We start from the raw sequence: 17,036 nt of genomic DNA, 5'->3' as shown, positions 1-17,036 counted from the left end.
TATCAGTATATTTGCGTTTGGAGTCCTGGTGTGGTGCTGTGGGATCATGCACTGGACTACCAGGTCAGTTTGAATCACATGGTCAGCCCTTCAAGCTCACCAGCCACTCCTCAGAAACCTATACAGAGTCGCTTAACAGCAACAACAACCAACAATATTGGCTTTTATTAGGAAAGACCTAGTTTCTGACCATTCTCACTCCTCTGACATTAATATTTTTTTATGACTGAAAAACATAAGTGATTAGTTAGGAAATTGATTTTATAAAATTAACTTATTTCTTAGAAAAACCTGATGGATCTAGGTTTTACTTCTTAATCGGTTTTATTGTCATCTACTCCCTTGATCCTCCTCCAGTATATAGGTGTCTTTGGACAAGTAAAATTTTAGGTTTCCTTGGACTATAATTATAATGAATATAGTTTATAAATAATCTGCTCCATGATGTTTTCATTTGTGGTTAGTTAGGTGCTGTCGAGTCGATTCTGACATCGAGTCGGTTCTGACAGCGACCCTATGTACAACGGAGCAAAACACTGTCCAGTCTTGCACCATCCTCACAGTTGTTAGGTTTGAGCCCATTGTTACTGCTTTGTACCCGCGGTGGGGGTGGGAGGCGTCTTCCTAAATTGTTCGGTTTGAGTCCATTGTTACTGCTTTGTGCCCGCAGTGGGGGTGGGAGGCGTCTTCCTAAATTGTTGGGTTTGAGCCCATTGTTACTGCTTTGTGCCCGCGGTGGGGGTGGGAGGCGTCTTCCTAAATTGTTAAGTTTGAGGCCATTGTTACTGCTTTGTGCCCTCGGTGGGGGTGGGAGGCGTCTTCCTAAATTGTTAGGTTTGAGGCCATTGTTACTGCTTTGTGCCCGCGGTGGGGATGTGAGGCGTCTTCCTAAATTCAATGACCCTCCATTTTTTTAAGTGTGATGTCCTTCTTCAGGGACTGTTTCCTTATGACAGCATTTTTCCATTAAGTCATTATGTATCCATTTTTGTAGGTCAAAAATGATGACAAGTTGGCAATTTTTATATGGTTCAAACTAATAATACTAACTTTTTTAAGTAATACTTAAATATTTAAGGTATTTACGTATCTTAAGACTACAGGGGTATATGTAATGATCATATCAAACAGTTGGCTTGTGGTGGTTGCAGATAGGGCTCTTGACTCCTTTTCACCTGGCCTGGAATCCAAAATATGGCCTTGTGTGTGTACACAGTTTTGACCCACCAACAATGCAGGGTTTATGGGCACTGATCCCCCTCGCAGTCAGAAATCTGCAAATAACTTTTGACTCCCCCAAAACTTAACTCCCAATAACCTACTGTTGTCTGGAAACTTTACCAAAAACATAAACAGTCAATTTATACGTATTTTTGGGTGCTATATGTATTATGTGTTGCCTTTGTAGCATAAAGTAAAAAAACGTTATGAGGAAAATCACAAGGAAAAAAAGGTGCATTTATAGTTCTGAACTGTATCTGTTTTGTTAGTTTACATTCTCCAATTACAAGATGAATAGTTTCACATTGAGTAGGCTGAGAAGCAGCAGGGAAAGAAGGGATTCTTCTTGCTGTATCAGGGGTGGCAGAGGTAGAAAAGATGGAATATGAGGCACCATAGACAGGCATACTTGGTGTAACTCTACAGAAATAAATAGAAATTTCTCCTTGACTTTTTGCTTTTTCATTTCTCTGAAAATATTTCTATTCAATTCCATCATTTGCTATAGTTTCAGTACCCATATCATAACACCTATTACCATCAAGTCAGTTCTGAGCCCTAGTAATTTTCCCTGCACCTTAGTCTCTTTTTACTTCAGCCCTAGACAGGGTTCCTAACACTGTATGTCTTTACGGGAGCAGACAGCCTCATTTTTTTCACATGCAGTGGCTGGTGGGTTTGAGCTGCCAACCTTGAGGTTAGCAGTTCAATGTTTCTCCTGCAGTGCCACCAGGGCTCCTTGCCCGTATCATGCTGTTGTTAATTGCCAGCAAGTAAGTTCCAACTCATGGGGACCCTGTATAGGGCTTTTGAGGAGGAGCAGGTGGGTTTGAACTGCCGACCTAGGGTTAGCAGTCCAGTGGCACACCAGGATCAAGTTGTTGAGTCAGTTCTAATTCATAGCTACCCTGTATAGGGTTTCCAAAGAGTGGCTGATGAGTTTGAACTGCCAACCATGCAATTCAAACCGACCTTGTGTATTTATTGGGAAAAAAAAAAAAAATCATGTATAAGTAGACCCATGCAGTTCAAACCCAAGTTGTTCAAGAGTCACCTGTAGTTAAATAGAAAACACATAGTGAATTCTGCATACATTGTTGTTGTTAAGTGCCATCAAGTTGGTTCCGACCCATGGCAATCTTATTATATACAGTTTCTGAGGAGTGGTTAGTGAGCTTGAACCGCCAACCTTGTGGTTCAAACTGACTTTGCAGTCCAGCACATTAACCCACAGCAACACACCAGGACAGCATACATTAACTCAATTAATCTTCATAGCAATTCCTTTAGGCAGGTATTGTTTTTATTTAAGATCAGGAAATAGAGACACAGAGAAATTAAGAACCTTTCATAATTCATGTAATTGTAACAAAAATTGTTAAAATGTTTAAAACTAAGAAATACTGTATTTCTTAAAATATGTTTTCTTATAGATGGTATTAACAAAAATTGACAAGTCTTCCAAAGGATATCTTTTAAAACAAGTGCTTGAAATCCAAAAGTTCGTGGACACTAAAACTCAAGGATGTTTTCCTCAATTGTTTCCTGTAAGGTAAGAGTTTTATTACTGTTTGTATTATACCTTTGCCCTAACAATCTAGAATTAAATCAGTCTTTATTAAATTAAGGTGTCTTTAAAGTTAGAAGTGTTTCAAAGGCTATGTACTTAGCCATGAGTGGTCGGTACATTCTGATAGCACTTTAAATAACTTTTTTTTCCCTTACTGTTGGTTCTTACTGAATGTCCCCTGCACTTTGTTCTTTTTACTTCAGCCCAGACCACAGCAGAAGTGAAAACGTTTTGCCTTTTAAAATTAAACAGTGTCCACAACAAAGATACTACCATCTCTTTCTCAATTCATAAAAACCATGGTATGTGGATAATTGTCTTTTAAAGGACCAGATATAAAGAAGAAATGTTTTATATATAAAATATTGGTAGCAAAAGGAGTTGCCATTTCCTGTGTTAGTAATTTCTGAGATATTATAATATGGTTTAGTGATAAAGCACGGGCTTGTACTTAAAATCATGGCACACAAAATCTAGGAATTGAGACAAGGGGAGCCCACTAGCTTTCAGGAGCTTCAACAGTGACCATATACAGCTGGATGTTGGCAGAATGTACCCTCTTAGTATGGCCACGTCCCAGTCCATCCCTCTGAGCTTTTCATAAACTGGGTAATATAAAGGTCAAGTGCTATTTCTCTCTCTTTCTGTGAACTGTTGGTGGTAAGATGGAAGCAGATAATGTCTTTAAGCCTTTAGATGAAGGGTGAGTGCTAACTATCATGTGTTAACTCTTCTGCAGCAGGATAAATGAATAAAAGGCCCTATATGGATTGATGCTGGGAGTCACATTTTTTATAATACATAAAATGTATAAGTAGCCTTTTTATAAATATATAAGACATGGTATAATTGCTTCTATAGTTTTCTATGCAGATAAGAACTAACTCTAGAACTGAAGGAATTATCTGAGTTAACAGAAATGTAGCATATGAGTTCAAGTGCCATATTTCATGGGCAGACTATGCAGTTTGTATCTCTCCTTTAAACTGTATATATATAACCTTAGTTTGTATAACCTCAGTTTGTATAACGTCAGTTTTAATCCAAGAACCTTTATGGGCTATTCTCTAGAAGGCAGTTTTGGTGAAAAAGTCTAGCCTTCTATACAGTCAAGAAGGGCATTCACAATACAGAATACTTTACCTGCATATAAAACCATAGTACATCCATTCCTGAGAAACCACGTCATTAATCTTCATGCAGTATGATGGGTCAATATAATAGGATGGATAGGAAGGTAGGTAATAGTGTTTCTTAAAAAACTGAAAAGCATCTAAATTATTAAAGCGATTGAATCTTTGTCACAAAGAAATCAAGACTTCTAAGAAGTAGAATGCAAATATGAAAGTAGAATGCTATAATGAAATGTTTAGAATCATGAAGGAAATGCATCAGATGAGACATACCATCAGATTTTAGAATAATAGAAGCAAAAACTAGAGAAAGAAGAAAACATAAATTAAAGGATATTCGGATTCATAGATGGAACTTGCAAAACTGTATAAATATGAGGGGCATTCATAAAATTTGTGGGGGAAATGGCATTTTAAAATAATGGAATTTTTCCATGAACTTTTAAAGTTTGTATTAATCAAGATCTAGTACTGCCTCTAAGATAAGGAGGAAAGTGATTTATTTTTCTTTTCACAGTACTGTAACCTATGCTGGAATCCATCTGTTGAGATGCTTTATTGCGAATATAACAGGAAATCTTAAGGCTAATGACTCCCGATTTAACTGAAGATTCAAAGTTCTTTATGCCAGCTGGAGTTAAACAACTAGAAGAATTTCAGCATTGTTTTAAATGTTGTTTATCTATAACTTGCAGGATTGTTTCAGCTCTATGATCTGCCATCCTCCCAAAGAAGGAATTTGTGTCTGAGAAAAAATATAATTGAATTACGTTATTCATTAGAACAGATATTAGCTGTTTTTCCTGTTTAACAAGCTGACAAGCAGAGTCATATAGAAGTTCATAAAAGCAAAAGAATACAGAAGTCCATAAAAGAAAAACCTATTACTACTGTGTAGAGAAAAGTTTACCATGTTGTATTTATTGGACTTTTGTCTTTTAAAGAATCTCTTATGTATATATTTTTAAATATTAAAATGGGCTAGGTTAAAAGGGCTGCTTTTCTGTTAAAATAAGTTGATGATGTTCTTTTGTATGTGTATAATTTGTTTCTTGAGTCTTTATTTGAATATAAAAAAAATTATTCCCTTGCTGGAAATACCAGTAATTTCTGGCTATAATCATTCATTTTATAGATAGCATATAGGATTCAGGATGTTGTAGGTGCCATCGAGTCGGTACGAATTCATTGTGACCCTATGCACAACAGAACGAAACACTGCCCGATCCTGGGCCAACCTCACAATCGTTGCCACGTTTGAGCCCATGGATGCTGCCACTTTGCCAATCCATCTCGCTGGGGGTCTTCCTCTTTTTCTCTGACCTTCCACCCTACCAAACATGATATCCTTCTCCAGCGACTGTTTCCTCCTGACAGTATGTCTGAAGTATGAGAAACGAAGTTTGGCCATTCTAGCCTTCCAGGAGCACCCTGGCTGCACTTCTTCCAACACAGATCTGTTGGTTCATGATGAGAAGACCAGAATTCTGTTTTTAGTTCTAATATCTATTATATGGTATTTGAGACTCATTTATAACTGTAGGCTCTTAAGTGAAGATTTAAAAGGGATAGTATTACATAAAGTAACATACATGAAAATGACATCTATAAATGTATAAAGCAAAACCAACCAAAGAATACAGCACAATTCACAAGTATGTGAGTCACAAAAGAACATCCTGTCATGGGGGAAGTAACATGTTCTCTTGTCAAAGACAAAAAACAAAAATAGATTTAAGTAACAAAACTGATTTGCAAAGGGTAAGAGAAAAAAAAGTGTGACAGTTTACAATTGGTGCATTAAGATTCAGAGTGGAAAGATAGAACCTTACTTTGAACTAATGTTAATAGAAAAGATTTTTCTGAAGATATCACTGACCTATTCAAAGAAGTGGTTTAACTTTTCAAGTAAGACTGAATGTTTTAAGGTTATAGCTGTAGCACTGGATAAAAGACTAAAGCTGTAAAACCACCTTTTGACTGTTTTTTAAAGAACTCAATTCTGAAAATATTTTCAGTCTTTTTATAGTTGATGGAGCTAGTCTGTTTTATTCTAACCAGCAGTATTTTGAGCAGAAAAAATGTCTTTTCCTCAGGCATTTCTAAAAGAACCCTCATGGTGCAGTGCATTAGGCTGCTAACTGAAAGGTTGACCGTTCTAGCCCACCAGTTGCTCTGTGGAAAAAGATGAGGCAGTCTGTTCCCATAAAGACTTACAGCCTCAGAAACACTAGGGACTAATTCTACTCTGTCCTATAGGGTGATAATGAGTCAGAATTGACTTGACGTTTGGATGAGTAGGCATTCCTGATGTGACACTGTAGGATAAGCACTGGACTGCTAACCACAAGTTGACAGCTCAAACACACCAGCAGCTTCTTGGAAACGTGTGCAGTCACTATGAGTCAAAACCGACTTTGCTTTCCTGAAGTAAAATATATGGTTATTTTAGAAACCATCTTTCTGCCTGCTTTTCTAAGTCTTTTCCCTAAAAGCAGAACCTGATACAAAAGCTTGCATGTTGTTAGGTGCCGTGGAGTCAGTTCTGACTGTATAGGGTTTCCAAGGCTATACATGTTTACAGGTGCAAAAAAAGTCATCTTTGTCCCACAGGGCAGCTGCTGGATTCGAACTGCTGGTCTTGCAGTTAGGCCAGCAGAGCTCCTGTAAAGGTTGCATATGGGTAGTATATTTAGGAAACGGCCCCAAGGAACAGTGATCCCAGTGTCAGTGATATGGAAAGAAGAAAACCAGTCTAGGATGCCATCTGAGGAGTCTTATGAAATGTGCTTCTGAATTGTCGGGGGTGAGCGTTAGATGGACAGGAGGTGATCTCCACTTCTTCCAGATTGCACGTACCAAGAAGTTCCTACAGCTGGTCAGCATCCTGGTCACGGGAGTAAGAGTCCGTGGAGCCAGAACAATATGTGACCTAATACTGCTTTGAACTGGTTGCCATGGCAGTGGCTAAAAAAGCCAGGAGGATTTGGAGTGATGCCCAGAAGACCCATACAGTGCTCTTAGAAATTATCTATACTGTCCCCAGGAGCAATATAACTCATATTCCCCAGGATGATTCTGACCAGTTAAACAGCTATTTCTAATCTAATTTATAGTAAGTACATTTGTATATTTTTAAATTTGTACAAATTTCAGTTTTATAAAATATTAATGTGGCGTGACATGGCATAGGATACTATGTTCCTCATAAAAGTATGTGTTGGACATGTATTAAAGATTTTTACTGTTTTTGCCAGAATAGGAAAGGGTGGGAAATAGAAAATGAAGATGAAGAAACACTCCAAAGGAGCATTTAATGAAGTAGAAAAAAACAAAACAAAAAATGCTAGGCTGATAGTCCAATCCATGCCATCTAGTTCTATCTGCATAGACAACTCACTGAAAAACTCAGCTTTTTCCAGTGAGGGATAGATATTAACTCCTTAACGCCATTCAATTGCAAGTTGATTCTGGAACAGTGCCACTTCAGATGAAGAAACCTAAGCCCAGGGAAACTGAAGTCATATGCAAATAGATGGCAGCAAAACTGGTCCTTAAACCTAATTCCTAGTGACCATAATTTTCAACTTTTGAATAAAAAATTGAAGTCTTTAAAAATGGGTTACTTAAGGGGATTGAAGGAACTCTGGTAGCGTAGTAGTTACAAGTCGGGCTGCTAACCTCAAGGCCAGAAGTTCAAAACTACCAGCAGTTCCATGGGAGAAAGATGAGGCTTTCTGCTCCCATAAAGATTTACAGCCACGGAAACCCTATACAAGGTCACTATGAGTCGGAACTGACTCCATGGCACATAACCACCACCACCACCAAGAGGAATGAGTATATGAATATAAATTCCCAGGAAATAAATCTGGTCCTAGAGTCAAAACTATGTACCAGTTCTCTTACTACTGCACTTTCATATCCCAATAAGTAAAGGCGGAATAATGAACATAAGGCCACTTACAAGTGAATGGCAATTTCTAGACTTACCATGAACAAGATCTAGATATGTTTTAAAGTACAAAGTCAGAAAGAACATAAACAGTGAAAAATAGAGTTTAAGAATGCTGGATTAAATCAGAATGTTTAATAAAGCCTCGATAAAGAAGATACACCAGTGGACTGTGGGTCACATGCATCAAAATCACTTGGACTTTTTATTTAAAATGTGGGCTCTGGCTCAACCCTAACCCATCGTTCTCCATCCCACAGTAGGGCAGGGGTCTGCATTTTCAAACAATATGCAAGGTGATTCTTAGCGTGACTGGGAAAGGCCCAGGACAGAAAAAAAATATATACAGAAAACTATAATGAAAGGATGTAGTATATACTACGGCACTATTTTCTTTTCTGATTCCTGGCGTGGCACGGTAGGATCAGCACTGGACTACTAACCACAAGGCAGGCATTTTAAACCCACCAGCCACTCCTCAGAAACATATACAGAGTTGCTATGAGTCAGGACTGAATCGATGGCACTTATTGATGGATTATTGGATTATTGTTAGAATCAGTTGAGACTCATAGGGAACCTACGCATAACAGAATGAAAAAGTCTGGTTCCATGCCATCCATCTTTATGACTGTTAAGTTTGAGACCAATGCTGCTGTCACTGTGTCAGTCCATTTACCAAAGGAATGGACTGACATTACCAAAACCCCCACATTACCAAACATGATGTCCTCCAGGAACTGGTGCCTTCTGAAAACATGTCAAGTATGAGAGATAAAAGTCTTGCCAACCTGGCTTCTAAGGAACATTCTGGTTGCACTTCTTCCAAGACAGATGTGTTTGTTCTAGCAGTCCCTACTTTTATACTCTTGTCCAACACTGTAATTCAAATGCACTGATTATTCCAAAGTCTTCCTTATTCATTGTCCAATTTTCACATGCATATGACGCCATTGAAAATACCATGGCTTGGGTCAGGTGCACCTTAGTCCTTAAATACATCTTTGCTCTTGAACACTTTAAACAGGTCTTTTGCAACAGATTTGCATAATGAAGCTAATCATTTGATTTTGTGACTGCTGTTTCCATGAGAGTTGATTGTAAATCCAAGCAAAATAAAGTTTTTACTATTTCAATCTTTTCTCCACTTACCATGATGTTACTTATTAATCCAGTTTTGAGGATTTTAGTTTCCTTCATGGAGGTGCTAATCATACTAAAGGTTGTAGTCTTTGACCCTCAATAAATATTCATTTCCACTTCATTTCCAGCAAGCAAGATTGTATCATCTGCATAGCACAGGTTCTTCATGAGTGCTTTTCCAATCATAATGCCACATACTTCATAACCAGTTTATCAGATTATTTGTATACAGTGAATATGGTGAAAAAATATAACTCTAGCATTGTTGTTGTTGCTGTTAGGTGCCATCGACTCGGTAATGACTCATAGCAACCCTATGCACAACAGAATGAAACACTGCCCGGTCCTAGGCCAACCTCATTATTGTTGACACTCTTGAGCCCATTGATGCTGCTACTTTGCCAATATTATCTTGCTGAGGGTTTTCTTCTTTTTCTCTGACCCTCCACCTTACCAAACATGATACCCTTCTCCAGCGACTGGTCCCTCCTAATAATATGTCTGAAGTATGAGAGACAAAGTTTGGCCATCTTGGCCTCCAAGGAGCACTCTGGCTGCACTTCTTCCAACACAGATCTGTTGGTTCTTTTGGTAGCCCATGGCACTTTTATAATATTCTCTCAAATGCCATAACTCAAAAGCATCAATTCTTCTACGATTTCCCTTATTTACTGTCCAGCTTTCGCATATATATGAGGTTATTGAAAATACCATGGCTTGGGTCCGGTGCACCTTAGTCTTCAAGCTGACACCTTTGGTCTTCAATACTTTAAAAAGGTCTTGTGTAGCACACTTGCCAAAAGAAATACATCGTTTGATTTCTTGACTGCTGCTTCCATGAGTGTTGATTGTTGATCCAAGAAGAATGAAGTCCTTGACAACGTCAATCTTTTCCCCATTGATAAGAATGTTGTTTATTGGTCCAGTGGTGAGGATTTTTGTTTTTATTACATTGAGATGCAATCCATATCAAAGTCTGCTCTTTGATCTTCATCAATAAATACTTTAATTCTTCTTCACTTTCAGCAAGCAAGGTTGTATCATCTGCATATCGCAGTTTGTTAATGAGTCTTCCTCAAATCCTGATGCCACAATTTTCTTCATAGAACCCAGCTTCTCCAATTATTTGCTCAGCATACAGGTTGAATAAGTATGATGAAAGAATACAACCCTGTTGCACATCTTTCTTAATTTAATAACACTTACTATTCCAATGTTCTGTCGAATTGCCTTTTGGTCCATGTAAAGATTCCTCATGAGTACAATTAAGTGTTCCAGAATATTCATACTTCACAATGTTGTCCATAGCTTGTCATGATCCACACAATCGAAATCCTTTGCATAGTCAAAGCACAAGTAAACATCTTTCTGATATTCTCTGCTTTCAGCCAAGATCCATCAGACATCAGCAATGATGTCCCTCATTCCGCGGCCTCTTTTGAATCCGGCTTGAACCTCTGGAAGTTCTCTGTTAATGTATGCTTGTAGTCGTTTCTGTATTACTCTTCTTTCTTGCCTCTTAATGACATTTTGCTTTCTATCTATATGATGTTCTTGATGTCATCCCACAACTCTTCTGGTGTTTAGTGTTTAATGTATCAAATCTGTTCTTCGAGTGATTTCTAAATTCAGGTGTGATATATTCAAGGTCACATTTTGGCTCTCGTGGACTTGTTTTCATTTTCTTCAGCTTCAGTTTGAATTTGCATATAGCAATTGATGGTCTATTCCACAATCTGGCCCTGGCCTTGTTTTGACTGATTATATGGAGCTTTTCCATCATCTCTTTCCACAGAGGTAGTCAATTTGATTTCTATGTATTCCATCTGATGAAGTCCATGTGTATAGTTGTTTTTATGCTGTATAAAGAAGGTATTTGAATTGAACAACTCATTTTGCAGAATTCTATCATGCAATCTCCAGGATAATTTCTATCACCTAGGCCATATTTTCCAACTACTGATCCTTCCCCTTTGCTCCCAACCTTTGCATTCCAATCACCACTAATGAGCAATACATTTTGATTGCATCTTTGATCAATTTCAGATTGAAGATGTTGGTAGAATTCTTCTATTTCGTCCTCACTGGCTTTACTAGTTGGTGCATAAACTCGAATAATAGTGGTATTAACTAGGCTTCCTATAGGCGCATGGATATTATCCTATTACAGACAGCGTTGTACCCCACAGTTGATCTGGATATGTTCTTTTTGACAATGAATGCAACACCATTCCTCTTCAATTTGTCAATCCTGGCATAGTAAACCATGTGGTTGTCAGATTCAAAATGGCCAATACCAATCCATTTCAGCTCACTAATGCCTAAGATATCGATGTTTATGCGTTCTATTTCATACATGACAGTTTCTAATTTTTCTAGATTCATACTTTGTACATTCCATGTTCTAATTATTAATGGATGTTTACAGATGTGTCTCTGCATTTTGAGTTGTGCCCCATCAGCAAATGAAGATCCTGAGAGCTTTTCTCCCATGGGCTTTACTCCATTCACGTCATCATGGTAAACTCTACTTTGAAGAGGCAGCTCTTCCCTAGTTGCATTTTGAGTGTGTTCCAACCTGAGGGGCTCATTTTCTGGCACTGTATCTGACAGTGTTTCTCTGGTATTTATAAGTTTTTCAGTGAATTAATATTCGTCAGTAGTTCGTCACTCCTTCTTCCTAGTCTGTTTTCATCTGGAAGCTCATCTGAAACCTGTCCAGCATGTGTGACTTTGCTGGTATTTAAAATACCACCACTCATCTGTCAGTTTGTAGTACTGTGGTGGCTTGTGAGTTGCTGTTATTCTGGAAGTTATGCCACTGGTATTTTAAATACTAGCATGGTCAGCCATGGTGGACAGGTTGAATAAGTATGGTGAAAGAATGGAACCCTGTCACACACCTTTCTTAATTTTAAACCATTCGTTCCTCCCAAATTCTGTTCGAACAACTGCCTCTTGGTCCACGTACAGCTTCTTCATGAGCACAATTAAGTGTTCTGGAATACTCATACTTCACAATGTTGTCCATCATTTGTCATGATCCACACAATCAAAAGCCTCTGCATAGTCAATAAAGCCCAGGTAAACATCTTTCTGATATTCTTTGCTTTCAGCCAAGATCCATCGGACATCAGCAATGGTATTCCTCATTCCGCATCCTCTTCTGAATCCAGCTTGAACCTCTGAAAGTTCCCTGTCAATGTATGCTTGCAGCCATTTCTGTATTACCTTTAGTAAAAGTTTACTCTTATGGGATACCAAAGATATTGTCCGATTTCCACAATCTACTGGGTCACCTCTCTGGAATGGGCACAAATATGGATCTCTTCCAATCAGTTGGCCAGATAGTTGTCTTCCAAATTTCTTGCCATAGATGAGTGAGTGCCCCCTGTGCCACCTCACTTTCTTGAAAGATTTTAATTTTTATTCCATCAATTTCTGGTGCCTTGTTCTTTGTCAATTCCTTCGATGCACTTTGGACTTCTTCCTTCAGTATCATTGGCTCTTAATCATATGCTACCTCTTGAAACAGTTGAAAAATCAACCATTTCCTTTTGGTACAGTGACTCTGCGTATTCCTTTCATCTTCTTTTGATGCTTTCTGCATCCTTTAATAATTTGTCCAAAGAATCCTTCAATAACAAAAGTTGAGATGTCCTGGTGTGGCGCTATGGGCTAATGTGTCAGACTGCAAAGTTGTTTGAACTGCAAGATCGGTGGTTCAAGTTGACCAGCTCCTCCTTGGAAACTCTATGCTGGGTCACTATGGGTCGAAATTAACTCAACAGCACTTAACAACAACTCAAGCATACACCTTTCCTAATTTCAAATCATCCAGTGTCTCCGTTTTCTGTTCTAACAACTGTCCTATGGTCTATGTACAGGTTCTTTATGAGCACAATTAAGTGTTCTGGAATACCCATTCATTGCAATGTTATCTATCCATAATTGTCATGGTCCACAGAGTCAAAAGCCTTTGCATAGTCAATAAAGCACAAGTAAACAGCTTTCTGATGTTCTCTGTTTTCAGCCAAGATCCATCTGATGTCAGCAAATGATAATGTGTAGTCCCATGTCCTATTCTGAATCAGGCTTGAATTTCTGGAAGTTCCCTGATAATGTACTGTTGCAACCATTTTTTAATTATCTTTAGCAAAATTTGACTTGCGTGTGTTATTAATGATAGTTTTTGATGATTTTTGCATTTTGCATTCTCTTTGGAATGGGCACAGATAAGAATCTCTACCAATCAGTTGACTAGGTAGCTGTCTTCCAAATTTCTTGGCATAGATGAGGGATTATTTCCAGTGCTTTGTGAGTTTGTTGAAATATTTCCATTTGTATTATTTCCATCCCCAATGTCTTGATTTTTGCCAGTGCCTCCAGTGCAGCTTGAACTTCTTCCCTCATTACCATCAATTCTTGATCATATGCTGCCTCTTCAAATGGTTGAACATCAACCTTTTTTTTTTTTTTTTTTTAGGTATACAATGTATTCCTTCTAACTTCTTCATTCCTTCCATCTTCTTTGATGCTTTCTGCATCACTCAATATTTTTCCCATAGGATTCTTCAATATTGCAAGTTAGGCTTGATTTTTTATTTCAGTTCTTTCAGCTTAAGAAATGCTGAGTATATTCACATTCAGTATTTCCGCCATAAAATCTTTCAAAATTGCAAGTTGAGTCTTGGATTTTTTTCTTCATTTCTTTCAGTTTGAGAAATGTTGAGCATATTCTTCCTACTCCAGGACTTTGCAAATTTCATTGTAATACTTGACTTTTGCCTTCTTGAGCTGATCTTCCTTTGAAATTTTCTGTTCAGCTCTTTAATTTCCTCATTTCTTCATTTGTTTTAGCTTCTCTCCACTCAAGAGCAAGCTTCAGAGTCTCTTGTGACATCCATTTCGGTCTTTTCTTTTTTGTCTTTTTAATGACCTTTGCTTTCTTCCTTTATAATATTCTCAATGTCTTCATACAACTCTTCCGGTCTTCAGTCATTAGTCCAACTTACACTAATCAGTTCTTGAGATGGCCTCTAAATTCAGGTGGAATATATTCGAGGTCACATTTTGGCTTTCATGGACTAGTTTTCATTTTCTTTAGCTTCAGTTTGAACTTGCATATGAGCAATTGATGACCTATTCCACAGCCTGCTCTTGGCCCTGTTTTGTCTGATGCTATGGAGCTTTTCCACTGTCTTTTCCCACAGATGTAGTCAATTTGACTTCTACGTATTCCATCTAGTGCAGTTCATGTGTATTGTTGTTAAGTGCAATGGAGTTGGTTTTGACTCATAGTGACCCTGTATAGGATTTCTAAGGAGTTGCTGGTAAGTTGGAATTGCTGACCTTGTGGTTACCAGTTCTATGCTTATCCCACAGTGCCACACTCTTTTGTTGAAAAGTGATATTTGCAATGGAGAAGTCATTGGTCTTGCACAATTCTATCATGCAATCTCCAGCATCATTTTCAACACTAAGTCTGTATTTTGCAACTACTGATCATTCCTCTTTGTTTCCAACCTTTGTATTCCAATCACCAGTAATTATCAATACATCTTGATTACAGGTTTGATCAATTTCAGACTGAGGAAGTGGGTAAAATTTTCAGTTTCATCACCATTGGTTTTAGTGGTTGATGCCTCGATTTGAATAACAGCGGTATTAACTGGTCTTCCTTGTAGGCATATGGATATTATCACAGACTGCACTGTAATTCAAGATAGATCTTAAAATGTTCTTTTTGACAATGATCTTCAAATTTTCTTTTTGACGAATAATGTGACAATTCCTTTTGAATTTGTTGTTGCCACAAAGTAAACCATGATTGTTGGATTCTAAATGGTCAATATCTGTCCATTTCAGTTCACTAATGCTTATGATATTGATCTTTATGTGTTCCATTTCATTTTTGACAACTTTCAATTTTCCTAGATTCATACTTTGTACATTCCATATTCCAATTACTAATGGATGTTTACAGCTGTTTTTCCTCATTTTGAGTTGTGCCCCCATCAGCAAATTAAGGTCTTAAAAGCTTTACTCCATTCACATCATTATAGTAAATTGCTCTGAGACGGGTAGCTCTTCCGTAGTCCTATTTTGAGTGTCTTCCAACCTGAGGGGTTCATCATCTGTCACTGTATCTGGCAATGTTCTGGTGTTCTTCATGTTTTCATCTCCAGACACTGTCTCTGACAATGTTCTGCTGCTCTGCATAAGGTTTACAGGGGCTAAACATTCAGCAGTAAACATTCAATTCTCCTTGTTCCTAGTCTCTTAGTCTGGAAGCTCCACTGTAACCTGTCTTCTCTGGATAACCCTGCTGCTATTTAAAATACCAGTGGCATAGCTTCCAACTTCACAGCAACATGGAAGCCACCACTGGACAACTGACAGATGAGTGGTGGAACTTAAGGGTACTCCTATTTAACAACTTAAAACGTTAAACTTAATTGAAAGCTACCTCTAATTTACATAATTACAAATGATTATACATTTGTGTGTTTGCCACATACCTGGGTCTATTTTATGTTTCTTTATCTAGTGCTGCTATAAAATAAATATAAGTGGTAGCTTTTACACATTTATTTTCTCATTTTGGATGCTGGATGTCCAAATTCAGCCCCACGAGAAGGCTTTCTCTGTCGGTTCTAGGGGAAGGTCTTTATTTCCAGTATCCTGGTGGCACTGGACTGCTTACCACAGGATCGGCAGTTCAAACCCGCTAGTTGCTCCATGAGAAATAGATTAAGCTTTTTGCTCTGGTAAAGATTTACAGCCTCAGAAACCCTATACAAGGTCACTTTGAGTTGGAATGGACTCAGTGGCAGAGAGTGTAGTCAAAGGGTATTCACTGGTCATCTTCATGTAATATAGCATCTAGATTTCCTTGCTTAATTTGTTCCTTTTATATTTCAAAAGAGATAAACTCAAGACATAACCCACACCAATACTATCTCATTCTGAAGCATTGTGAAGTACTATTGAGTTGGTTCTAACTCATAGCAACTTTGTATAGGGTTTCCAAGGAGCAGCTGGTGGGTTTGAACTGCCAACCTTGCAGTTCAAAGTGACCTTGTGATCCAGTGCATTATCCTGTAGTGCCATACCAGGAATCCATTCTCAAATACATAACAAAGAAAACCTGTTCCCAAATGGGATTATAATCACAGGTAAAAGAGTTACAATTTACACTATTTGGGGGGACGATTCAATCCTATTTCTATTTTGTCATTATAACTCATATATAGCCATAATTTTTTTTTTCCGATCCAAGCTTTATTAACAGAAAGGCAGCTGTCTGGAGGACAGGGAGACTAATCTCTCAAGACTACCCTGTCCTTTACAAAGAGCAGACACATTATATAGGGTAAATTACATTTGGCTGTACACAATCTATTTTAACATAAGGATAGCATTCTTTGAAAAAGAAACAATAAAGCAATAAATGTCTCAAACATTCTACCTTTTAGGGGAAAAGAATAAGTCAACAAACCTCCTCATTCTTCCATTAGGGTCTCAGATGCTTAATTCCTGAGATAATTATCTGGGTGGGTTTAAGCATATTCTATTCTTCTTGTCTTGTTCTCCTTCTAGGACCATAAAGTCATCTCAGCTACTTTTTAAACTAACTTCCTCATTTGCAGGGTCCTCATTTAAGACCTGATGACTAAACTAACTCCATTTTGTTTAGGTCAGTAGATTCAAACTATCATTCCCTACTTTTATTTTTAGATTTCATTTCTATGAAATCTGCTTCAAATGAAAATAGTTACTTTTAACTAAGTTTAGGTCATGAAAAACAAAAGGCGATGCAACAAGGTACAATCCCCCTTCAAACAGAAATCAGACACATTGCCCAGGTGTATCTAAACATTTTCATATCAGCAATAGGAGATTAGATCTAAGGTCTCACCCATAGTAGGAGAGAGGAGATTAATGCAGCTTTTATCACAGCTTGAAATCAGAGGATGAACCCCTGGCCCAGTGTTGTCTAGGATTTTTCTTG

The 17,036-nt window shown here is 37.9% G+C and overlaps 1 protein-coding gene across 1 annotated transcript in view; it reads left to right on the top strand.

The window, feature by feature from the left end:
- GTPBP8 (GTP-binding protein 8 (putative)) overlaps positions 1-4,541 on the top strand; it is a 29,453-nt gene extending 24,912 nt beyond the window's left edge. The window contains exons 5-6 of the mRNA XM_006864182.1: positions 2,655-2,773; positions 4,442-4,541. Coding sequence (XP_006864244.1) covers positions 2,655-2,773; positions 4,442-4,532 — 210 coding nt within the window. The 3' untranslated portion in view covers positions 4,533-4,541. The remainder of the gene's footprint in view (positions 1-2,654; positions 2,774-4,441) is intronic.
- Positions 4,542-17,036: the final 12,495 nt, after the last annotated feature.

This window comes from Chrysochloris asiatica, unplaced genomic scaffold (genome assembly GCF_000296735.1).
Source record: "Chrysochloris asiatica unplaced genomic scaffold, ChrAsi1.0 scaffold00061, whole genome shotgun sequence".
Classification (NCBI taxonomy): domain Eukaryota; kingdom Metazoa; phylum Chordata; class Mammalia; order Afrosoricida; family Chrysochloridae; genus Chrysochloris; species Chrysochloris asiatica.
This window is presented reverse-complemented; position numbering and strand designations above follow the sequence as displayed.